General features: G+C 48.0%; 1 protein-coding gene across 2 annotated transcripts in view; it reads left to right on the plus strand.

Moving 5' to 3' along the window:
* Nucleotides 1–1,591: 1,591 nt before the first annotated feature.
* RCOR1 (REST corepressor 1) overlaps nt 1,592–26,376 on the plus strand; it is a gene marked incomplete at both ends in the record, with an annotated part of 115,928 nt that continues 91,143 nt past the window's right edge. For both annotated transcript variants that reach the window (XM_080707821.1, XM_080707822.1), the window contains 2 exons: nt 1,592–1,844; nt 1,909–1,968. In XM_080707821.1, the coding sequence (XP_080563947.1) occupies nt 1,592–1,844; nt 1,909–1,968 (313 nt within the window). The remainder of the gene's footprint in view (nt 1,845–1,908; nt 1,969–26,376) is intronic.

Raw genomic sequence — 26,376 nt, forward strand, 5'->3', positions numbered from 1 at the left:
GAAGGTTCAATGAGGTACCATGGTCTAACCCAGGCAGGAAGTGGGTTGTCTAACTCAGGCTTGTCGGTGGGCCGGCGCATTGCCATCTCTTCTGCCCGATGAACACCGCACTATCACCTCCGTGCGCTTGTAGGTCATTTCCAGAGCCTGGTGGTGGGCCGTGGTAGAGAAGGACCGAGCAGGGCAGGCGGCTCTTGACCTCATTCCACACGCTGGGCTCCCCTCTGATGAGTCACAGGCCGGGACCAGGGGCCCCAAGGCTCCGGAGTGCACCCTTCCCGGGCCAGCTGACCAGGAGGGCGTAAGGGCGCACTCCCGCAGTCCCGGACTCCAGGAACTGGGGTGTCCTTATGAGGGGCGTCCTAGAGCTATGATTCGGCCTCGGTGGGGGCAGGGCTCCCCTGTCCTGCTTCCCACGGTCACTTGGGCAGGAGTAAACGTGGTCACTTCAATGAAGTAAATAATGATGGTTTGTGCTGCAGAAAATGTGGAGAGAAAACCCTGCTCATGTATTCCAGCTTTAAGGCCATAAAACTCCTTTTTTCTCCTGGTAGCTATTTATATCCTACGCGGGTGTAAACTGTCCCCATATGAAGCTCAGGTCTGAAGTAACTTAAAAAGAAAAATAGCCATCCCTAGCCTAGCCTTGCGGGGGGGGGGGTCCACGCACAGCCTCGCTGGGGGCTGGGTGGGGCCGGCCAGCTGTCAGGCGCCTGCGGGGAGCCGGCCGGGCGGGGGTCTCGAGCCGGGGCGCGCCCTCCCCTCCGAGGCTCGGGGCCGGCCGCCCCCCCCGCCCCCCCCCGCGGCCTCCCCGGGGCCCCGGCCCGCCGCCCCCCACCCACTCGGCCCGCCGCCTCCCCCGGCGCCCCGAGGCTCCCCGGGCCCGCACACCCCCGGACCCCTCGGGAAAGGCGCGGGCGCAATTAGTTTCTTCAATTAGTTTCCCCTCTTTGTATGGAACCCATTCAAACGGGGCTGTACTCCTCCGCGCGCGGGGAAAGTAGTCCCGACCTGGCCCGCGGTTTGCTCGGGCGTCGGGCACAGGGTCAGTGCTCGGGGGCGCGCGGGGCCTCGGGGGGCCGGGCGAGGGGCGGGGGGCGGCGAGCTCCTCGCTCTCGCCGCGAGAGAGGGGTCGCGGGGCGTAGCGCGAAGGCGGACCTCCAACCGCGGGCCGTGGGCGACACGCTTCAACCCAACCTGGCCGGCGGAAGCGTGGCGCCGCCTCCTCCGCGCGCGCCCGCCCCGGCCCTGACGGACGCCCGCCGCGGCCAACCCGGCTGCCGCTGGCCGGCCGCCTCCCGCGAGGGCCAATGGGGGCGCGGGGGCGGGGCCTCGCGGTTAGGCTGCGCGCGGCCCGCCCTCGCCCGGCCCCGCCCCCGCCCGCGGCTCGGGAGGAGTTGGGGCCCGCGAAGTGCGGCGGCGACGGGAGCCAAAGTTGCGCGGGGCTCGGCGCTGGCGGCCTGAGCGGCTCGGCGTCCGCCCGGGAGGGCCTCCCTCGGCCCGCGCGCCGCCGCCCGCGCCCCGCGCCCTCGCCCGGCCCCGCGCCGCGCCAGCCGGGTCCCCGTCGCGCCCGCCCGGCCCGGGCCCGCCGATGCCGGCCATGGTGGAGAAGGGCCCCGAGGTCTCGGGGAAGCGGAGGGGCAGGAACACCGCGGCGGCCGCCGCCTCCGCCTCGGCCGCCGCCGCCCCGGCCGCCGCCGCCCCGGCCGCCGCCGCCCCGGCCGCCGCCGCCCCCAATAATGGCCAGAATAAAAGTTTGGCGGCGGCGGCGGCGCCCAACGGCCACGGCGGCAGCAACTCCTGGGAGGAGGGCAGCTCGGGCTCGTCCAGCGACGAGGAGCACGGTAGGTGGCGGCCGGCCCGCGCGGCGCGCGCGCCCGGGCCCGGCTCACCGCCCTCTCCCCGCAGGTGGCGGCGGCATGCGGGTGGGACCCCAGTACCAGGCGGCGGTGCCCGACTTCGACCCCGGTGAGTAGCCGCGCACTCTGCGCGCCGGCCTGCGGGCGCGGGCGGGCCTCGGCGGCGGGCGGTGGCGGGGCCGGGGGCGTCCCGAGCGCCCGCCCGCCCGCGGGACCCCTCCTCGGACCCCCGCCCGGCCCGGCGCCCCGGCGGGCGGGCTCCCCTCCCGAGGGCGAGCGGGACGAGGAGCCCCCGAACCGGCGAATAAAAGGAGAGTGCTTTCCCGGGGGCGCCGGCCGGCAGAGGCTCGGAGTGGCACTGCGGTTAGGACCTGTGTAGACGTGTGCCTTTCCTTGATCTCCCCTCTCTCCTCCTCCTCTCCTCTCTTGGTGGCGGTGGGGAGAGGTGGGGAAAGGACAGCGCCCCCGGAGCTTTAGCTGACCAGTGCTCTCCACCCAGAGAGACCCTGCGCCCCAGGATGGAGCGTTCACTTCCCTCGCCGCTCCCCGGTGTGGAAGCAAATTTAACGTGGTACAAGAAAAAATGCAATCAGACAAAGGAATCCGTCTGACTTTAATGCCTGCGATTCGCGCCCGCCCTCGTGTGAGACTGCCTTTCAAGGTTGTTGGTATAGGAAATGTTTGCAAGAACATAGGTTTTGTTTCAGACATAAGATTCTCAAGAGAATCTCGCGAAGCCCAAGTGCCCGGTCTCCCTCCTGCTTGGAGGGCATCAGAACTGGAGGTTCTCTAAGTAGGTTAGACCGCCAGTTTGTTTGAAGAAATAAATGCTTTTCCTTAGAGACAAGACTGCGGGAAAATTGCAAGGATCTCGTCCTCGGAAAAGGCGATTGCCCTTAAGCTGTTATTAAAGTACTAAACACTGGGTGTACCTAGGAGTTAAAGTGCAGAGGGGTCCCAGTGAGCTCTGGAAACACTCAGTGCGTTTGCCCAAATTTGCCTCTAACTTTCGGTTAGTTGACTTCAGTCTCTTACCTTCGTGTAGTCTAACTCCAGATTTATATTCCTCTTAATCCCATCTGAGCGTTTTTGACAGTTTCTCTTCGCCCTCATCTTCCTTTTTTGGTAGCCACTTCTCGTTTGTGAGTGACGGGATAGCAACAGTGGCCTTTCCTCTCCGTGCAGAGCTCCTCCATTCCCGGGTTGGCCACCAGGGGAAGCATACGGTTTTTTGGTTACAGTTGACCCTATCTTCATTTTGTAGGTCAAGTCTTATCTGCGGTAATACACAGAATATAAAGCTTGTCACCAATTCCCCCAAGCGTTATTTTTAAAAATCAACTTGAGCAAACCTTTAAGTGAGTTGGTGAGTTTGGATACATTTTTGTTACATTAATTTTGAAAGGCTCTTATATGTTTAAATGTGTTGGCTGTGACTGAGGAAAGGTCATATTCAATCATCACAGGAGTAGATTTCTCCTTTTCTGTGTACTAGGATCCAACACAGGGCGAGCGCTCTACCACTGAGCCCCACCCAGCCCAGGACTCGGGTTTCTGCCGTTCACCTAAATGTTGATGTCTAGTCCTGCATCATTAATACTGCGCCTTGCACCTGTAGTTGTACTCTTTGAAGCAGCACACGCAGTAGGATAGTATTTTGAATTGTCTTTGGACTTTTTTTTTTGCAGTACTGGGAACTGAAATTCTTGGACTCTTTGTGTGTGTGTGTGTGTGTGTGTGTGTGTGTTCGTTACAGGGGGATTGAACCCAGGGCGTTCTACCTCTGAGTTATACCCAGCCCTTTTTATTTTTTTGTTTTTTTGTTTTGAAACAGGGCCTTCCTAGGTTGCTGAGGCTGGTCCCAAACTTGCAACTATTTTTTGTGTATGTGGTACTGGGGATTGTACCCAGTGGCATTCTACCTGGGAGCTACACCTGCAGCCCTATTTTTAGTTTTTAATTAATCAATTTTATTTATTTATTTTGCGGTACTGGGTTTTGAACTCAGAGGCATTCTTCCTCTGAGCTACACCATCAGCCCTATTTTTTTATTCATTATTTTGAAACAAGGTCTCAGTAAGTTTGTGAGGGCCTCACTAAATAGCTTAGGCTGGCTGCGAACCTGTGACTTTTCTGTCTCAGCCTCCCAAATACTGGGATTACAAGTGTATGCCACCACACCCGGGTTCATTTATTTTTTATTTTGAAACAGGGTCTCAGTAGGTTGATGAGAGTTTCTTTATTTGCTGGGGCTGTTCTCAAACGCATGAGCTTCCTGTCTGACTCCCAAGTACTGAGATTACAGGCTTGTGCTGTTACACCTGGCCTCTTGGACTTTTTTGATGGGGTAGATAAAGATATAAACTTACTAGAGGCCTACAATTCTAGAAAGTAAAACATTATATATTTTCTAAAGCACAGTGTTGATATCAACATTTCCAAATTTTTTATTTTGTGCTTGTTTTAATCCGCAAAAAAAGAGAATAGGTATGATTTTTTTTTTTTTTTTTTTTTTTTTGGTGGGTCTAGGGATGGAACCTAGGGGCATTTGACCTCCGAGCCATACCCCCTGTCCTTTTTTTTATTCTTTATTTTGAAACGGTCTCACTGAGTTTTAGAGGGCCTCACTAAGTAGCTGAGGCTGTCCGCGAACCGTGATCCTCTAGTCCCAGCCTCCTGAATGCTGGGATCACAAGCGTGTGCCACCACGCCTGATTTGAAATGATTTTAAAGCCTGTTTAGTCAATTTGAGCAGTGGAACACATTCAGATAGGGCTGAAAATTGTGAGACCTGTTTCCTTTATTTCCTGGGGACTTTTCATGTGTGTTCTCATTTAACTTAAAATCTAAGGGAAGACTTCCATTCTGATATAGAAATGGTATGGCATGTTTGCTCCATGGCATTTTTTTAGTTTTAGGATTTTAGACATAATGCAGCTTCTTTTGGGGGGGGGCACAAGGAATATAACCCTGGGGCCATTCTACCTCCGAGTACACCCCCAGCCCTTTTTATAATTTGTATATATATATATTTTGGCTGGTGTTGGAACCTAGAGTCTTTCTACCTCTGGGCTATACTCCCAGACCTTCTTATTTTATATTTTATTTGGAAACAGGGTCTCACTAAGTTGCTGAGAGCCTCACTAAGTAGCTGAGGCTGGCTTTGAACCTGTGTGATCCTCCTGTCTCAGCCTCCCAAGCGCTGGGATTACAAGCGTGCGCCACCAAGCCCGGCTTGTTTGTTTTAAAACAGGGTCTTGCTAGATTGCTGAAGAGTCTCACTGTGTTGCTGAGGCTGGTCTTGAACCTGCAATCCCTCCTGTCTGAGTCTTCTAAATACTGGGATTACAGGCATGTGCCATCATGCCCAGAAACACAGGTCATTTATGTAAGAAGTTAGAAATAATATGAAATCAAGTTACCCTTTTTTGGTGGTACTGGGATTTGAATTCATGGGTGCTCTACCATTTAGTTGTATCCCTAGGCCTGTTTTTATTCTTTCCTAATTCCTACTTCTTTTCTTGTGATATCAGAGATTGAACCCAGGGATATTTTTACCTCTGACCTATACCCCCAGCCCTATTTTAATTTTTTTTCTTTTTGTGGTACTGGGGATGGAACCCAGGTGCATTCTACTTCTGAGCTACACTCCTTGCCCTATTTTTTATTCTTTATTTTTTGAAACAGGGTCTCACTGAATTGCAAAGGGCCTCACTAAGTAGTAGCTGAGGCCGGGCTTGGTGGCGCACGCTTGTAATCCCCGCGCTTGGGAGGCAGAGACAGGAGGATCCCGCAGGTTTGAAGCCATCCTCCCTGGCTTAAGAGACCCTGTTTACAAATAAAATATAAAATATGTCTGGGAGTGTAGCCTGGAGGTAGAAGGGTTCCATTCCCAGTATATATATATATCACGCGCGCACGCGCACACACACACGTAGCTTAGCTGTCTGGGAACTGTGATCCTCCTGTCTTAGTCTCCCAAATGCTGGGATTATAACACACACACACACACACACACACACACACACACACACACCTACCTTAGCTGTCTGGGAACTGCGATCCTCCTGTCTTAGTCTCCCAAATGCTGGGATTATAAGCATGTGCCACCACATGTGGTCCCCAGCCCAATTTTTTTTTTAATTGTTTTGTTTTGAAACCGTCTTGCTAGGTTGATGAGTCTCACTTGCCAAGGCTGTCCTGGAACCTGTCTCAGCCTCCCAAGTATTGGGATTACAGGAGTTTACTACCACACATAGCTCATTATTGTTTTTTATTTTGAGACAAGATCTTGCTAAATTGCCCGGGCTGACCTTGAGCTTTTGATCCTTCTGCCTTAGCCTCTCCCATCTCTGGGATTAGAGGTTTGTGGCACCTGGCTTTAAAAAGGAAAAGCAAGCTGGGCGTAGTGGCGCACGCCTGTAATCCCAGCATTCAGGAGGCTGAGACCAGAGGATTGTGGTTCGCAGACAGTCTTAACTACTTAATGAGGCCCTCCACAACTTAGTGAGACCGTTTCAAAATAGAGAATAAAAAATAGGGCAGGGGGTGTAGCTCGGAGATAGAATGCTCCTGGGTTCCATCCCCAGACCCGCAAAAATAAATAAATAAAAAATAAAATAAAATAAAAAAATAGGAAAAGCACTGTGTATAGTGAAGCTCTGTGAGTGGGACTGGGGATGTAGTTCATTTACCATGTGCTTGCCCAGTAAGCTTGAGGCCCTGGGTCTCCTTGGTAGTACCCCTGTCCCTAAAAAAGTATGTGAGTGAAGAAGTTGATTTTTTTTTCCCTTGTCCTAGGGATTGAACCAGGGCTATTCTACTTCTGAGGCACACCCCAGCCTTCTTTTTTTCTTTTTTTTTTTCTTCTTCGATCCTGGGGATTGAACCCAGGAACATTCTAGCTTCAAGCTACACCCCTACCCTTTTTTTTAATATTTTGAAACAGGGTCTCACTAAGTTGTGGAGGGTCTCATGAAGTAGCCGACACTGGCTCTGAACCTTTGAACTCCTGTCTCAGCCTCCCAAGTACTAGGATTACAATTGTGTACCACCACACCTGGCTCATTTCTTTATTTAACTTGTTTTTTGTGGTATTGAGAATGGAACCCAGGGGCCTTCTACCTGCGGGCTCCAGACCTATTTTGTATTTTATTCGGAAACTGGGTCTCACTGAAGTTCTGAGGGTCTCACTGAATTTCTGAGAGCCTCACTAAGTAGCTGAGGCTGGCTTCAAACCGGCACCACCCTCCTGTCACAGTTTCCCAAGTACTGGGATTACAAGTGTGTGTGCCACCATGCTCGCTTGATTTAAAATTTCTAAGTCAGATTTTTATTTATTTGTAGATCTCAACTTGACCCTATTGCATAAATGGTTGAACCTAAAATCACTTGATAGACCATATGTAGTTCAAGGAAGACTTACTCCTTTAATTAATCAATTAATTAATTTTTGTGTGGTACTGGGGATAGAACCCAGGGTCATTCTACCTCTGAGCCACACCACCTGCCCTGTGTTTTAATTCTTTATTTTTTAAAAACTTTTTGCAGTACTGGGGATGGAACCCAGGGGCATTCTACCTCCGAGCTACACCCCCAGCCCTATATTTTCCTCTGTATATTTATTTATTTGCAGTACTGGAGATGGAACCTAGGAGCGTTCTACCTCCCAGCCATATTTTGTATTCTTTTATTTTTAAACAGGGTCTCACTGAGTTGCAAAGGGCCTCACCAAGTAGTAGCTGTAGCTGTCTGTAAACCGCATGCCACCACGCCCAGCTTAGTCTTTTTATTTTTGAAACAGGGTCTCACTGAGTTGCAAAGGGCCTGGCTAAGTAGCTGAGGCTGTCCCTGAACCATGACCCTCTGGTCTCCACCTCCAGCCTCCTGGATGCTGGGGTTACAAACATGCAGCACCATGCCCGGCCTTAATTCTTGATTTTTATTTATTTATTTTGGTGGTACTGGGGTGGAACCCAGAGGCTTTCTACCTCTAGGCTACACTCCCAGACCTATTTTATATTTTATTTGGAAACAGGGTCTCAGTAAGTTGCCGAGAGCCTCACTCAGTAACTGAGGCTGGCCGTGAACCTGAGTCCTTTGGTCTCAGCCTCCAGAATTCTGGAATTACAAGCATGTGCCATCCTGCCCAGCTAGACTTACTCCTTTATAAACAATGAATGAATCTGGTTGAGATGGAGACTAGATCAGTGGAGTATGCAAAGCTTGGGATGAAAATACAATCTTTGTTTACAATGAAAGAGAAAGTTTAGCCCAGCGAGGGGTGCAGGTTTGTAATCCCAGCATTTGGGAGGCTGACACAGGAGGATATGGGTACACGGACAGCCTCGGCTACTTAAAGGCCCTTTGCAACTCAGTGAGATCCTGTTTCAAAATAAAGAATAAAAAAGTAGGAATGCATGCTTGTATTCCTAGCATTCGGGAGGCTGGGAGGCTGAGACTGGAGGATCACAGTTCGCCGACAGCCTCAGCTACTTAGTGAGGCCCTCCGCAACTCAGTGAGACCCTGTTTCAAAATAAAGAATACAAAATAGGGCAGGGGTGTAGCTTGGAGGTCAAATGCCTCTGGGTTTCATCCCCAGTACTGCAAAAAAAAAAAAAAAATAATAATAAAAAGTTCTTAGCCAGTTGTGGGTTGTATATGCTTGTAATCCTAGTCCTTGAGGGGTTAAAATAGGATTGTAGGTTGAGATCGGCCTCATAATGAGACTCATCAACCTAGTGAGACCCTGTTTCCGAAATAAAAAATAAAATTGGGCCGGGGGTGTAGCTGGGAGGTAGAATGCCCCTGGGTTCCATCCATAGTACCACAGGAAAAAAGGAAGTTTTGCCATTTAGTGTGTAAAACAGTAGTCATGGTGTAGCCTACAGCTTTAATTTAGTCTCTTCTCACATGTCACCAGCTTTGTCTTCCTCAGCTCTGAGTATACTGAGTGGTCCTCGGCTTCTCTCAGAAATGAGCGCTTGAAGAATAGAAGAGGAAGGGTATTTACTCTATTCCACCTCCGGTTAGTTATTTTCTAAAACAGAAAAACATTGCTTATTTCAAAATGAGTTGTGTTTTTCTGTACAGAAATACGAACATTTCCATGTTCTTGCTAATAAAAGTGCAGCTTAAGCAAAAAGTCCACAGCTTGTATGTGTATATTTATGTTCTTTTTCTGGTACCGGGGATGGAGCCGGGGCAGCCCACCTCCGTTTCCCCTGTGGCGGTGGGGCGGGCGGGCTCTGCCTCTGCTGCAGTGCGCGCGCTCGCTCGCGACGCTGCTTTGCTTGCTTCCTCTTTGTTGGTTCTGGCCAAAGGAGCAGGGTGATAGAGTGACAGGGCTGGCTCAGGGTGTGTGTGTGTGTGTGTGTGTGTGTGTGTGTGTGTGTGTGTGTGTTGTACTGGGGATTGAACCAAGAGGCATTCAAGCTATACCCCAGTCTGATTTTTTACTTGGAAATAGGGTCTTGCTAGGTTGATGAAAGTCTCACTACTTTCTGAGGCTGTCCTCGAACCTTCAGTCCTCCTCTCTCAGCCTCCCAAGTACAGGGATTACAGGCATGTGCCACCATGCCTGCATGCCTGGTGGGTTCTTTGTTTTCTTGAATTTTTTTTTTTTTTTTTTTTTTGCGGTACTGTGGATGGGACCCAGGGGCTTTTACCTCCGAGCTACACCCCAGCCCTATTTTGTATTCTATATTTGGAAACAGGGTCTCACTGAGTTGCGGAGGGCCTCACTGAGTAGCTGAGGCGGGCCATGAACTGCGATCCTCCGGTCTCAGCCTCTGGAATGCTGGGATTCCAAGTGTGGGCCACCACACTGGACTTCAAGGTTGTTTTCTGAAGCATATGTTATGTCAGCTTTATCCTGAATTGTTTTTAATATCACAGTACATTGTTGCTGAAATGACTACTCTTGGGTAGAGTGCCCTGAGTTAGAGCCCTGGTACCGGAAAGCAAGCAACAAACAAACAAAATTACTGTTCTTAGAGCCGGGTGTGGTACAGCACGCTTTTAATTCTAACACTTGGGAGGCTGGGACGGAAGGAGCGCAGGTTCGAAGCCAGCCTCAGCTACTGAGTGAGGCTCTCAGCAACCTAGTGAGACCCTGTTTCCAAAGAAAATATAAACTAGGTCTGGGAGTGTGGCCCGGAGGTAGAAGGCCCTGGGTTCCACCCCAGTGCTCCCCCATTACTATTCTTAGACTAGAGGAAAACCTTTTTGCTCTGCTGGGGATCAGAACCCGTCCTCATGCGTGCTAGGCTAGTGCTTACCACTGAGCTACACCCCAGCCCTGAAAGTTATTTTATAGGTACTCTGAAAGGCCTCGTGACTGCATCGTGGTGTGAACATAGTTGAAGGCGGTGTTTCCCCGTCAGTGGGCATTGATGGTCCTGTGAGGGAGGAATGCCCTTCGTGCAGTGTGGCAGGGGGCTGAGCAGAGCTGGCTGGCGGGAGAGTGGGTATCCTGTCTTCTGTGACTAAAAAGAAGTTAAGGCAGACTGGTTATTATATCCCTAGGGCCTCAGTTTCCTTGGTCACAAATCAGGTGTTCTTTTCATTATGAGTGGTCTATGATAATGTCAGTTAGAGAATAGTATCTCTCTCTATTTTATGCTACTGGGGATTAAATCCAGAGGCATTCTACCTCTGAGCTGTACCCCCAGCCCCTTTTTTGTTTTGTTTTGAAACAGGGTCTCTAGGCTGCTGGGAGTCTTGCTGCATTGCTGAAGTTGGCCTCGAACCCATGATCTTCCTGCCTCAGCCTCCCTAGTTTTGAGATTACAGATATAGTCCACCATGCGTGCTAGAAGAGAACCTCTTTCTCTCTCTTTCTTTCTTTCTTTCTTTCTTTTCTTTTCTTTTCTTTTCTTTTCTTTTCTTTTCTTTTTTTTTTGCAGTACCAGAGATTGAACCCAGGGGCATTGTACCTCTGAGCTATAACCCCAGCTCTAGTTTTTAAGTCTTTTTATAACAGGGTCACATCGAGTTGTGAAGGGCCTCGCTAAGTAGCTAAGGCTGTCTGACAACTGTGATCCTCCTGTCTCTGCCTCCCGAATGCCGGGATTACAAGTTTGCATCACCATCCCCGGTGTTTTTTTTGGTGGTCCTGGGAATGGAACGCAGGGGCATTCTACCTCTGAGCTACACCCCCAGTCCTATTTTTTTTTTTTTTTAATTTTTTATTTTGAACCCGGGTCTCACTGAGTTGCAGAGGGCCTCACTAAGTAGCTGAGGCTGTCCACGAACCGTGATCCTCCAGGTCTCAGCCTCCCGAATGCTGGGATTACAAGCGTGCGCCACCACGCCCGGCTATTCTTTACTTTAAAACAGGGTCTCACTAAGTTGTAGAGGCCTCACCAACTAGCTGAGGCTGGCCATGAACCTGTGCTCTTCCTGTCTCAGCCTCCCAAGTACTGGGATTACAAGCATGTGCCATCACGCAGGCTTTATTTTTTATTTTGAAGCAGTCTTGTTAAATTGCTGATGCTGGTTGGTTTGTTTGTTTTTCTTGGTACTAAGGATTGAACAGAGGCATTCTACCTCCTAGCCACACCCCTAGCCTAGCTCTGTTTTTTGTTTTTTAAAGTATGGAACGCGTCACGGATTTGCGTGCCATCCTTGCGCAGGGGCCATGCTAGTCTTCTCTGTATCGCTCACCGTGTTGGGTTCTTTGACACTGTCTTGCTAGGTTGATGAGCACTTTACTACTTGCTCCTTCAAACCTGAGATCCTCCTGTCTCAGCCTCCCAAGTACTGGGACTACAAGTGCACGCCACTATGTCTGGCTCTTCTTGGAGTGTTTTAAAGTTGGATCTGGTGGCCAAAAAAAAAAAAAAAAAAGTGATTAACATTTAACAGGAGAAAAGGCATTTTAAAGTAACAAAGTAACATTCAAATGTCATTGAAGCCAGGCGTGATGACTCCCACTTGTAATCCCAGCAGTTGAGAGGTTGAGACAGTAGGATCCAGGAGCAGACAGCTTCCTGCAGCTTAGTGAGGGCTTGTTTCAAAATAAAGAATAAAAAATAGGGCTGGGAGTGTAGCCCAGAGGTAGAATGCCCTGGGTTTCATCCCCAGTTCTGGAAAAAAAAAAAAAAAAAAAAAAAAAAAAGTCCATGAGCTGGGGTGGAGCTCCGCGGTGGAGCACTTGCCTAGCACTGGAACATGAGGCCCTGAATTCAGTCCCCAGCGCCCACCCCCCACATCAAAATAACCACAGGGGTGGAAAAACAGTATCGTTGAATGAAATGTTAACATTAAGCCCTAAAATTATTTTTTCTAAATTAGGCAAATTCATGTTGGGCGCAGTGGCGCATGTTTGTAATCCCAGCATTTGGGAGGCTGAGACAGGAGGATCTTGGTTTCAGGACAGCTTTAGCTACTTAGGCCCTTTGCAACTCAATGAGACCGTTTTTTTGTTGTTTTTTTTTTGTGGTGCTGGGGTTCCTAGAAGCCCTTCTACCTCCGGGCTACACTCCCAGGCCTCTTTTTACATTTTTATTTGGAAACAGGGTCTCCTAAGCCAGCGCGCGCGGCTGGCTTCGAACCTGCGCGATCCTCCTGTCTCCGCCTCCCAAGCGCGGGGATGACAAGCTGCGCCACCACGCCCGGCGAGACCCTGTTTTAAAATAATAAAAAATAGGGCTGGGATTGTAGCTCACAAGAGTTACACTCTTTACATTGATAACTACTTTTGTAGTTATCAGGGGCATTGTACCTTAACCACCCCCAGCCCTGTATTTTTAGTCTTTTTCTTTTTCTTTTTGTTTTGTCTTTACAAACCCGCGTGTCAGGGATGACTCTCCACGATTGCAGTGAGGGAGCTGCTCTGCTCTTCTCTGCTATGAAACCCTGACCCAGAAGCAGTTGAGCTATGAATGGTTTAGTGCCAGGTTCTCCAGGAACGTTGCGCTGTGTGACCAGCAAGAGGGCGGCCCCCCTTCTGGCGGTGTCCAGTTTCCTAAGACCGAGGGCTCTCTGCACCTGACCGCTCTCCGTGCGTGGTGCGTGCCGTCTGCCTGGCGAGGAGGACGGGGCACGGCTATTGGGGCCCAAAGGCTCCTGAGGCGCTGCCGTATCGTTCTGCCTAGGCAGGATTCTGGTTTAGAGGCGTTCGGTCATAATCCCACACATGGTTAATCTACTTATTTATTTATTTAGCAGTACTGGGGATGGAATCCAGGGGCATTCTACCTCTGAGTGACACCCCCAGCCCTATTTTGTACTCTTTATTATTATTTTTATTTTATTTACTTACTTATTTATTTATTTTGTGGTACTGGGGTGGAACCCAGGGGCTTTCTTCCTCCCGGCTACACCCCCAGACCTATTTTATACTTTATTTGGAAACAGGGTCTCACTACATTGCTGAGAGCCTCACTAGTAGCTGAGGCTGGCTTCGAACCTGCCATCCTCCTGTCTCCGCCTCCCAAGCGCGGGATGACAAGCGTGCCTGCCGCGCCCGGCTGGTGCTCTTTATTTTTAAACAGGGTCTCACTGAGTTGCAGAGGGCCTCACTAAGTAGCTGAGGCTGTCCGCGAACTGCGATCCTCCCGTCTCAGCCTCCCGAATGCTGGGTTTACAAGCCTGAGCCATCATGCCCGGCCTTCTTTTTATTTTTAAAACTGGTTCTCACTGAGTTGTGAAGGCCTGTCTAAGTAGCTGAGGCTGTCTGCGAACGGCGCTCTTCCTGTCTCAGCCTCCTGAATGCTGGGATTACAAGCGTTCACGCCACCCCAGATTTTTTTTTTTTTTGGTACGTTAAGGTTATCAGAAAATTTTATCCATCTAATTCAGCCTCTCTGTTTCCTACAAGAGGAAAGTGAGTTCTAGCAATATGAAGTGACCTCTGTTTGTGTCTCGCTGACCAGTGACCGCAAGCATCTCAGGTAGTCTCCGTGGGCCATCTGGAGCCAGCCTTCACACAGGGTGCTTTGCCTTGTTACTGGGCACAGTAGTAAGAGGTGGCAACAGTAATTAATACATGCTCAGAGTTTTGTAAACAAAGATGTGTTCAACTTTTGTTTGTGTGTGGTACTGGGGGTTCAAGCCAGGGGTTTCTATCTCCAAGCTATATTCCCAGCCCTTTTTTTTTTTTTTTAAACTTTTTGTTTGAAACAAGGTCTTGCTGTTTCAAAGTTGCTGAGACTATTCTCTAACCTGCAGTTTTTTGTCTCAGCCTCCCCCCAAAACAGGAAGTATGTAAAATAGAATAGTACCCCATTGTGATTAAGCAGTCACCAGTAGAGCATCTTTGCTTTAATTGGTTAAAACCTAATTGCTCCCTCCCTCCTTTGACAGTAATTTAAAGTTGATTTTTATTTATTTATTTATTTATTTTTTTACGTGTCTGGGGATAGAGCCCAGGGGCATTCGACCTCCAAGCTACACCCCTTGCCCTGTTTTTTATTCTTTTTTTGGTGGTACTGGAGGTGGAACCCAGAGGCTTTCTACCTCTGGGCTATACTCCCAGACCCATTTTATATAATTTATTTGGAAACAGGGTCTCACTAAGTTGCTGAGAGCCTCACTCAGTAGCTGAGGCTGGCTTCGAACCTGTGCGATCCTCCTGTCTCAGCTTCCCAAGCGCGGGGATTACAAGTGTGCACCACCACGCCCAGCTTTGAAGTTGATTTACTTATTTACTTTTGATAGTGGGGATCAAACCCAGAGGCATTCTGCCTCCAAGCTATACCCCCAGTTTTTCTTATTTTTTATTTTGAAACAGGATCTTGCTAGACTACTGAAGTTCCACCACGTGGCTGAGGCTGGTCATGGACTGGGTGCGTGCCGCCACGCGTGGCCTTGAAGTTGATGTATACTGTTTTCTGATCACTCGCATCCTCTGAGAAGCAGATGCAAGACAAAACTCTACATGGAATGATTATTGGAGCAGATGCTTCTGGGTAAAGAGAGCAAGGAAGCTTGGTGCCAGAGCCTGTAGTGGATGCAGGAGCTGCCCCGTGGAGGAGAGAGGGGATGGTGATGAGTGCTGGGACAGAGGAGCCGTGGATGGCTGTGCACTTGCAGAGAGAAGAGGGGACAGGAGTGGGCTCGCTCCGGCGTGGCTCTGTCCAGGCGTAGGCTGGGGGCAGCCTGGGAGAGCCGCAGTGTATGAAGGTGCTGGACAGTTGCAGCTGTGGCAGCACTGCCTCAAGCCAGGGGTACTCTGAAGGCTGTCAGAACTCTTGTGTGATTTTGTATTATTTATTTATTTATTTATTTATTGGTGGTACGGGCTGCACTCCCAGACCTATTTTATACTTTTATTTGGAAACAGGATCTCTTAAACCAGCGAGGCTGGCTTTGAACCTGTGAGATTCTCCTGTCTCCGCCTCCCAAGTACAGGAATTACAAGCGTGCGGCACCACACCCAGCCCTTATTTATTTTTTTGTGGCACAGGAGATGGAACTCCGAGCTATACCCCTAACCCTATTTTGTATTTATTTATTTATTTTTTTTTTGCGGGTCTAGGGATGGACAGGGGCATTCGACCTCTGAGTCACACCCGCTGCCCTGTTTTTATTCTTTATTTTGAAACCGGGTCTCACTGAATTGCAGAGGGCCTCACTAAGTAGCTGAGGCTGTCTGCGAACCGTGATCCTCCAGGTCTCAGCCTCCCGAATGCTGGGATGACAAGCGCGTGCCACCATGCCGGGCTCTTTCTGTAGTCTTTTAGAAAAATGTTTATTTTTATTTTTATGTGGTACTGGAGATGGAACCCAGGGGTTTTCTACCTCCGGGCTCCACTCCCAGACCTATTTTCTATTTTATTTGGAAACAGGGTCTCACTAAGTTGTTCACTAAGTAGCTTCGCGGTTCGCGGACAGCCTCAGCTACTTAGCTGGCCCTCTTCAACTCAGTGAGACCCGGTTTCAAAATAAAGAATAAAAAATAGGGCAGGGGGTGTAGCTCAGAGGTCAAATGCGCCTGGGTTCCATCCCCAGACCCGCAAAAAAAAAAAAAAAAAAAAGAATACCTTTTTTTTTTTTTAGTTGTTTCAAGACTAATGTTACTCAGTTCATATTGGTGTGCCATTAACCAGTTGACCCCATTTACAACGCCAGACGGCCTGAAGAGTCGAGCTTAGCTAGGCATGGCGGTGCTCCGCTGTGATCCCAGTCCTTGGGCGGTTGGGTAAGGAGGATCTCTGGTTTGAGGCCAGAAGCGCAGTCTGGGTTGGGGTGTAGCTTGGCAGAGTACCCTTGGGTTTGATCCTCAGCACCACAAAAAAAGGAAAGAAGCTACACTTGAGAGCAGTGCATTATCGAGTGGGTCAGTAGGCTGTTTCCGCATGGCCTCAAGTGCCGTGGAGTCTTTTTTTTGAGTGTGTGGTGGTGGGGATGGAACCCAGGGGCTTTCTACCTCTTGGCTACACTCCCAGACCTATTTTATACTTTATTTAGAAACAGGGTCTCACTAGGTTGCTGGGAGCCTCACTAAGTAGCTGAGGCTGGCTTGGAACCTGTGCGGTCCTCCTGTCTAGCCTCCCAAGCGCAGGGATTACAAGCATGCGCCCTCATGCCCGCGCCATGGAGTCTTCTGCTCAGGATCGCTGGAGCCAGTGTCACGTCCACCTCTGTTCCTCTTCCTGGCAGTGTTAGATGAAAGGGTGTCTAGTGCGGCTGACTGGATGGGTCGGTCAGAGGACATGTATGATGAAGGAAATATCTTCAGAGGTCAGAATAGTGGTTTTTTTTTTTTTGTTTTTTTTTTTTGCGGTACTGGGGATGGAACCCAGGGGCATTTTACCTCCAAGCTACACTCCCAGCCCTATTTTTATTCTTTATTTTGAAACAGGGTCTCACTGAGTTGCAGAGGTCTCACTAAGTAGCTGAGGCTGGCTGCAAACCGTGATCTTCCTGTCTCGGCCTCCCAAATGCTGGGATTACAAATGTGCGCCACCATGCCCAACAAAAAAAGCATTGTAAAAAGTTAAAATTTGCTGGGGGTTGTGGCAAAGCATTGTAAAAAGTTAAAATTTGCCGGGGGTGGTGGCACATGCTTGTAATCCCCACGCTTGGGAGGTAGAGACAGGAGGATCACACAGGTTCGAAATCAGTCTTGCCAAATAAAAATATAAAATAGGTCTGGGAGCGTAGCCCAGAGGTAGAGGGTTTCCAGGAACCCCAGTACCACACACACACACACACACACACACACACACAAAAGTGAAAATTTAGCCCTCAGAGCCAGGTGTGGGGGTGCATGCTTGTTATCTCCGTATTTGTATTTGTATTCGGGAGGCTGAGACAGGAGGATCTAGGATCAGGTTCATGGACAGCCTCAGCTACTTAGGACCTTTGCAACTCGGTGAGACACTGTTTCAAAATAAAGAATAAAAAAAAAATAGGGTTGGGGTGTGGCTCGGAGGTAGAATGCCCTTGGTCCTGGGTTCCATCCCCCAGTGCTGCAAAAAAAAAAAAGCCCTCAGTAACTTTGTGAGAGCCTGTTTCTAAATAAAATATAAAATAGGAACCAGGCATGATGGTGTATGTTTGTAACTCCAGTACTTGGGAGGCTGAGACAGAAGGATCACAGGTTTGCAGACAGTCTCAGCTACTTAATGAGGCCCTATTTCAAAATAAAGAATAAAATAATAGGGCCGGGTGTATCTTGGAAGTAGAATGCCCCTGGGTTCAATCCCCAAGACTGCAAAAAATAAAAAAATAAAAATAAAAAAAATAGGGCTGAGAGCTTAGCTTGGAGGAAGAACATTTCTGGGTTCAGTCTCTGGAACAACAATAAATCCCTAACACCACTGCCCCCCACCCCCAAAAAAAAAAGTTTAACTGGGAATGGTGGCCCACACTTGTAATGCTAGTACTTGTTAGGCTGAAACAAGAAGATCATGGGTTTGAGACCAGTCTCAGCAATTTAGCAAGACCTTTTTTTAAAATAAAAAATAAAACAGGGCTGGGGATATGGCTCTGGGGTAGAATGCCCCAGGGTTTACTTGGGAGGCTGAGACAGGAGGATTGCAGGTTCAAGGCCAGCCTCAGCTACTTAATGAGTTCCTCTGCAACTTAGTGAGACCTTGTTTCAACATAAAGAATAAAAAATAGGGCTGGGGGTGTAGCTCAGAGATAGAATGACCCTGGATCCAATCCCCAGTACTGCAAGGAAAAAAAATGCATTGAACCTTAAGCAAACAGCTGGGCTCAGTGGTATGTGCCTGTAATCCCAGTACTTGGGAGGCCAATACAAGAAAATTGCAGATTTGAGACCAGTGCGAATAATTTTGTGAGACCCTGTTTCAGAATAAAAAATAAAATAGCGCTGGGGGTGTAGCTCAGTGATTGAACTCCTGGGTTCAGTCCCCGGTTCTGCAGAATAAAAACTAAAAAGAACACAGACTGTGCATCTTGCCATTCTTAGTCTAGAAAAATGTAAGTAAATGGGAGGGTGTGGTACTAAATCATAACTGCACAAAATTAGCTAGTACATACTGTACTGTTGTCATCCACTGTCCCCTCCTGTCGCTCTTGCAGTGAGCTAGTGTTAAGCTGAGTGTGAGCCAATGATCTCCACAGAAGAAGCCCATCTCCAGGAAATAGCCTGTTGCAGTTAAAGGTTAAAAAGATCTCACTGAAGCCGGGTGTGGTGGGCACGCTTGTAATCCCAGCATTCGGGAGGCTGAGACTGGAGGATTGCAGTTCGTGGACAGCCTCGGCTACTTAGTGAGGCCCTCTGCAACTCAGTGAGACCCTGTTTCAAAATAAAGAATAAAAAATAAGGCAGGGGGTGTAGCTTGGAGGTCGAATGCCCCTGGGTTTCATCCCCAGACCTGCCCCCCCCCAAAAAAAAAAAAAAAGAGTGTGGTGGCACACACCTGTAATCTCAGTGCTTGGGAGGCTGAGACAAGAGGAACACAGGTTTGAGGACAGCATCAGCAATTTAGCGAGACCCTCCACAACCTAGTGAGACTGTGTTTTAAAATAAAAAATAAAAAGAGGGTTGCAGGTATAACTCAGAAGCCCACTGCCCCTGGGTTCAATCCCCAGTACCTAAAAAGTAGGCATTAGTATTTAATTTTATTGTATTTATTAATTTAAAGATGAATATTATGTAATCTGTAAGATAAAGGTGTTATAGAATTGTTTTGAAAATCTAATATTTAACATTTTAGTCTAAGCCACATGTAGTGGCGCGTGCCTGTACCCAATGCTTGGGTGGCTGAGACAGAAGGATCACAGGTTTGAAGACAGTCTCAGCTATGTAGCAAGACTCTCAGAAACCTAGTGAGACCCTCTTTCAAAAATGAAAGATAAGAGCCAGGCCTGGTGGCTCACGCTTATAATCCCAGTACTTGGGAGGCTGAGACAGGAGGATCGCGGTTTGAGGACAGCCTCAGCTACTTAGTGAGGCCCCCTGCAACTTAGTGAGACCCTGTTTCAAAAATAAAGAATAAGCCGGGTTTGGTGGCGCACGCTTGTAATCCTAGCATTTGGGAGGTTGAGACAGGAGGATTGTGGTTCACGGGCAGCCTCAGCTATTTAGTGAGACCCATTGTAACTCCGTGAGACCCTGTTTTAAAATAAAGAATAAAAAATAGGGCTGGGGGTGTAGCTCGTAGGCAGAATGCCTCTGGGTGTCAATCCCAGTACTGCAAAAGAAAAAAAATCCCTAACCCTTTTTTTTAAAATAAGATAGCTGAGTGTGGTGGTGCACATTTGTAATCCCTTTACATGGGGGTGGAGATAGGAGGATCGCAGGTTCATATCCATTCTCAACACGTGGTGCGGGCCCTCAGCAACTTAGACCTTGTTTCAGAGTAAAAATAGGGCTGGGGTGTAGCTCAGAAGTAGAATGCCCCTGGTACTACTAAAAACAAACAAAACAAAAACCCAGAATGAATTGGGCAGATTGGAGCCCTTTTTTTTGTTTGGTACCAGGGGCATTCTACTTCTGAGCTATACCCCCAGGCCTATTTTGTCTTATTGTTAATTTTTTTAGAAAATTTTATTTTATTTTATTTTATTTTATTTTATTTTATTTTATTTTGCAATACTGGGGATGGAACCCAGGGGCATTCTACCTCCAAATTACACCTCCATCCCAGCCCTATTTTTTATTCTTTATTTTGAAACAGGGTCTTACTGAGTTGCAAAGGGCCTCACGACGTAGAAGCTGAGGCTGTCCACGAACCGCGATCCTCCTGTCTCAGCCTCCCAAATGCTGGGGTTACAAGCAGGTGCCACCGTGCCCGGCTCAGTTTATTTTATTTTGAAACAGGGTCTCTCTTGGCTGATAAGGGTCTAGCTAAGTTGCTGAGGCTGGGCTTGAACCGTTGGTTCTCCTGTCTCCTCCTTCAAGTCCTGGGGTGACGAGTGTGCTCCCCATGCCCGGCCTTATCTTGGCCTTTAGAAGCCAGAACACTGCGCTTTCTGTTGCCTGTCAGATAGCCTTGTTCATTTCAGTACGCATGATAGTGTTTGATCTCATCTCATTGCTCATTGAAACCTGGTTACTACCTTGATGGTTTTTGTCCAGAATTCTCCAAAGGATAGTTAATCTTGAATTAACTCTTCGTTAAAAGTGGACCTGGTGCCCGGCGTGGTGGCACACGCTTGTAATCCCAGCGCTTGGGAGGCTGAGAAAGGAGGATCGCACAGGTTCGAAGCCATCCTCAGCTACTAAGAGAGGCTCTCAGCAACTTAGTGAGACCCTGTTTCAAAATGAAAAATTAAACTGGGCTGGTAGTGTAGCTGGGAGGTAGTGTATCCCTGAGTTCAGTCCTTCCTCAGTACTACCAAAGAAAAAGTAGTAAAGGTGGTACACAAGCTGGGTGTGGTGGCACACACGTGTAATCCCAGCATTTGGGAGGCTGAGACCGGAGGATCGCGGTTCGCAGACAGTTTCAGCTACTTAGTGAGGCCCTCCACAATTCATTGAGACCCGGTTTCAAAATAAAGAATAAAAACTAGGGCAGGGGGTGTGGCTCGGAGGTTGAATGCCCCTGGGTTTCATCTCCAGACCCACAAAAAATAAAATAAAGGTGGTACACATACCTGTAATCCCATTGCTTGGGTGGGGCTGAGACCGGAGGGCCACAGGTTTGAGGCAGGCCAAAGCAATTTAGGGAGACCCAGTTTCAAAATAAAAAGGCCGGGGTTGGGGATTTCGCTTAGTGGCAGAGCGCTTGCCTAGCACGCACAATGCTCTGGGTTCAATCCTTGACCTGTAAAAAACATCGGAAAAAGTATAAAAAAATACAAAATCAAAGTAGAAAATCCCCCCAAATCAGGAAACAAGATCAGAAGGCACTGGCATGATGGTCCACACCTGTAAGCCCAGCTCCTGAGAGGTGAGACAGAAGGATTGCAGGCCCAAGGCCAGTCTCAGGAATTTAGTGAGGCCTGGTTTCCAAGCAGAATGGGTGGGGATGTGGCTCAGTGGCAGAGCGCCTGCTCTGCAGGTGTGGTGCTCTGGGTTCGATCCCCGGTTCCAAAAAAGACCAAAAAAAAAAAAAAAAAAAAGAGCCCCTTAAAAAAAACAAGCTAAGAACAAAGACAAAAGACAAAATGGGTTGGGGATGTAGCTCAGAGGTAGAATGTCCCTAGATCCAATCCTCAGTACCCTCTCACCCATGAAAGTATTTAAGAATTACTTTTTTTTTTTTTTTTTTTTTGTGGTCCTGGGGTTCCTGGAAGCCCTTCTACCTCTGGGCTACACTCCCAGACCTATTTTTTAACATTTTTATGTGGAAACAGAGTCTCTTAAACCAGCGCGGCTGGCTCCGAACCAGCGCGATCCTCCTGTCTCCGCCTCCCAAGCGCGGGGATTACAAGCGTGCGCCACCACGCCCGGCCAAGAATTACTTCTAATGAATGCACTTCTGAGAAAAGTATTATTTAGGAGATATCCTTGTATAGTGTTGGGTCTCCATCTTGCTGGAAATTAGTCAAATAAGAAAGTGAGTTTCTATGTCTGTCTGTCTGTCTGCCTTCCTGCCTGCTTGCTTGCTTTCTTTCTCTCTTTCTTTCATGGTACTGGGGATTAAACCCAGAGGCATTCTATTTTCGAGCTATATCCCCAGCCTGAATTATTTATTTGGAAACAGGTCTCACTAGGTAGATTTGAGTCTCACTACTTGCTGAGGCCGTTCTTGAACCTGAGATCCTCCCATCTCAGTCTCCCAAGTACTGGAATTACAGGTATGGGTCACCACACCTGGCCGAGTGTTCTTTCTGGGGAAAAAAAAAAAAATTATTATTATTTTTGGTGGTACTGGGGTTCCTTGAAAACCTTCTACCTCCGGGCTACACTCCCAGACCTATTTTACACTTTTTATTTTGAAACAGGATCTCTTAAGCCGCCTCGGCTGGCTCTGAACCTGCGCGATCCTCCTGTCTCCGCCTCCCAGCGCGGGGATGACAAGCGTGCCCACCACGCCCGGCTCTGAAGTATATTTTTACAGAACATTCACTGCCTCCCAATCCTTTTCAGCTACATGTTTAACGTGCAGTGCCAGACGTGGTGGCGGCACACTTGTAATCCTAGTACTTGGGAGGCTGGAGCAGGATATTCTCAGGTTCAAAGCCCAGTCTCAGCAACTTAGCAAGATTCTTTTGCCAAATAAGAAATACAGTAGGTCTGGGAGCGTAGCTTGGAAGGCCCCTGCATTGCTTCTCCAGTACCACAAAAAGAGAGAAAGAAATATGTACAAAGTGCATTCGACTTCCGAGCTAAACCCCCTGCCCCATTTTTTATTCTGTTTTTTGAAACCGGGTCTCACTGAGTTGTAAAGGGCCTCAGTAAATAGCTGAGGCTGTCTGAGAACTACGATCCTTTTGTCTCAGCCTCCCTGGTGCTGGGATTACAAGCGTATGTCACCATGCCTGGCTGGAAACAGGGTCTTGGTAGATTGATGAAAGTCTCACTACTTGCTGAGGCTATCTTTGAACCTGCGATCCTCCTGTCTCAGCCGCCCAAGTACTGGGATTACAGATGTTTGCCACCATGCCTCGCTCCAGGTTTTTTATTTTTGGTATTATGTATTAAACCCAGGCCTTCATGTATGCTAAGCATGTGCTATATTATATATTATATATTATATATTATTATATATTATATATTATATATTATATATTAATTTTATTTATTTTTATTTTTATTTATTAATTTTATTTATTTATTAATTTTATTTATTTATTATATTATATATAATTATATATTATGTATATTTATATATTGTTGTATTATTCGAGCTATTTCCTCTCCCAGTTCTCTGCTTTCCCCTCCCCAACTTCTTCTTCCAGGTCCCTTCCACATTCTGCTAGTCTCGATCCACATTATCTTAAAGTTCCTTATGCTTCTGGAGCCGGGCATGGTGGCCACGCTTGTGATCCCAGCATCCGGGAGGCTGAGACAGGAGGATGGCGGTTTGCAGACAGCCTCAGCTACTTAGTGCAGCCCTCTGCAGCTCAGTGAGACCCGGCTTCAACATAAAGAATAAAAAATTGGGCGGGGTGTAGCTTGGAGGTCGAATGCCTGGGTTCCATCCCCAGCACCCCTCCAAAAAAGTCTCATATTTTCTATGTTTTTCTGGCTTCCACACTGGGAGGAGACTTGCAGCCTCTGACTTTTTGGAACCGACTGGGCGCTCAGCTTCATGTTCTCTAGTTCGCACATTTTCTTGCAAATGACATATATTGTTCTTTGGGCCGAGTAGGATCCCGGTGTGTGTCTACGCCGCTCTTTGTTTCCCCGTCTGTGTTGGAGGACATCTAGGTTGGTTCTGTAATCTGGCTGTTTTGAGTTGTGCTGCTCTAACATGGACATATATGTACCGCCGGTGTTCTCACTGATTCTTTTGGAAAGATACTTTGAAGGAGGATCTTTTCTAGGACTGGCTGAGTGAGCCACTGAGCCAGGTTTTTTTTTTGTTTGTTTTTTTGTTTGGTGGTACTCAGGTTCCTGGAAGCCCTTCTACCCCTGGGCTACACTCCCAGACCTGTTTTATACTTTATGTTTGGAAACAGGGTCTCCTAAGCCAGTGCACGTGGCTGGCTTCGAGCCTGCACGATCCTCCTGTCTCCGCCTCCCAAGCGCGGGGATTACAAGCGTGCGCCACCACGCCCGGCGAGCCAGTTTTTAAAATATGCTTTTATTGGTGCATTATAGTCTTATATCATAATTCTATTTTTATTTTACTTTACTTTATTTTATTTTATTTTGTTTTATTTTATGCAGTACTGGGGAGGGAACCCAGGGGCATTTTACCTCTGAGCTACACCCCTAGCCCTATTTTTTTATTATTCTTTATTTTGAAATAGGGTCTCACTAAGTGCAGAGGGCCTCATTAAATAGCTGAGGCTGGCTATGAACCCTGATCCTTCTGTCTCAGCCTCCCAAGTAATGGGATTACAAGCGTGCATCACCACACCCGGCTTTATTTTTATTTTGAAATAGGGTCTTGCTAAGTTGCCTAGGCAGGCCGGGAACTTAGGATCATACTGTCTCAAGCCTTCCCAAGTCACTGGGACTGTAGGCATGTATGCCCCGTGAAAACTATTTTTGGATTAAAAAATGGTCCACATGTTCTATTTTATTTATTTACTTGCGGTACTGGAGATGGACCCAGGGGCATTTTACCTCCGAGCTACACCCCCAGCTGTATATTTTATTCTTTATTTTGAAACAGGGTCTCACTGAGTAGCTGAGGCTGTCTGAGATCCATGATCATCTTGTCTCAGCCTCCCAAATGCTGGAATTACAAGCGTGCACTACCACATCTGGCCACATGTTCTATTTGAAAGAAAATAACTTTATCAAGGCATAAATGACATTCAGTGAACTGCACATATTCCATTCTTTATTTTTTGGTGGTACTGGGGGTGGAACCCAGGGGTTTTTCTACCTCCGGGCTATATTCCCAGACCTATTTTTTATTTTTATTTGGAAACAAGGTCTCACTAAGTTGCTGAGAGCCTTACTTTAGTAACTGAGGCTGGCTTTGAACCTGTGCGATCCTCCTGTCTCAGCCTCCCAAGCGCAGGGATTACAAGTGTGCACCACCACACCCACCCACATATTTATTTGAAGTATACAGTTTGATTTGATTATATATTAATTGAAGCATATTAATTGTATATAGTTCTAGGGTACAGTGACATTTCAGTACATGTTTGTAATGTGTAATGATCGGATCAGAGTAACCATGTCTGTTATGTTAGACATTATTTCTTTGTGGTAAAAAATTAGAAACCAAAATAAAAAACAGCCAGGTGTGGTGGTATGCCATTGTATCCGAGTACTTGGAAAGCTAACACAGGAGGGTCACAGGCTCAAGGGTAGCCTCAGCAGTTAGTGAGGCTCTCGGCGACTTGCTGAGACCCAAATAGATAGGATCAGCCTGGGGATGTGACTCCACGGTAGAGAGTGCCTCTGGCTTCACTCGCCAGTTACAGACACACATACATGAAAGAAAAGAACGAAACCCTTCCATGTCATTACTTTTTTTTTTATAGTGCTGGGGATTGAGCCCAGTGAGCATACTACCTCGAAACTACACCCAGAGCTGTATTTTTTATTCCATATTTTAAATTTATTTTTATGTGGTACTGGGGATTGAACCCATTCTACCTCCAAGCTATACCCCAGCCCTATTTTATTATTTATTTCAAATAGGGTCTAAGTTGCAGAGGTTTCCTTAAGTAGCTGAAGCTGGCCTCGAACCTACGATCCTCCTGTCTTAGCCTCTTAAGTACTGGTGTTACAAGAGTGTGCCACCCGGCCTGGCTCGTGTGATTAGCTTGACATGTACATGCTTGTGAACTTATCACCACAGTCAGGTGTGAATATGCCATCACCCACAGCAGTCTCCTGGGCCCTGGTGATGCCACCTGCCGGCTGTCTTCCCCCAAGCAACAACCACTGATCCGATCGGCTTGGATTGTGTGTGTGCGCGGTGTCTGGGGTGGGACCCGGGAGCTGTCGACCTCCGAGCTACTTCTTTCTTTGTTTTGAAATGGTTTCACTAAGCTGGCGAGGCCTCATTAAGTCACGGAGGCTGGCCGCGAACCTGATCTTCCGGTCTTCGCCTCTGGAATGCTGGGATTCCAAGCATGGGCCATCACGCCTGACTCTAGAGTTTTATATAAATGGAGTCACATTGTTTTATCTGCCTGTTTTCACTCAGGTAGTTGTTTTGAGATTCATCCATGTGGTTGCATGTGCCAGTCAGTTATTACTGGATTGAACTCAGGGGTTCTGTACCTCTACTAAGTAGCTGAGGCTGTCCTCAAACTGCTGCAACCCTGCTGTTTCAGCCTCCCAAGCACCGGGATTATAAGCGTGCACCTCCATGCCCGGAGTTGTTTTTTATTTTGAAGCAATTTAGTCTCCCTAATTGCTGAGGTTGACCTCGAACCTGTGATTCTTCGGATTACAGCGTTTTCCCTTGCACCTGCTCTTGGACTTTGACCGCTGTAGGCATGTGTACATTCCTCTGATTCGTCTTCACTCTGAGCCTCCTCCTGACATCTTTCAGTGAGCTCTGTGAA

Source organism: Muscardinus avellanarius (assembly GCF_963383645.1).
Source record: "Muscardinus avellanarius genome assembly, chromosome: 12".
Taxonomy (NCBI): Eukaryota; Metazoa; Chordata; class Mammalia; order Rodentia; family Gliridae; genus Muscardinus; species Muscardinus avellanarius.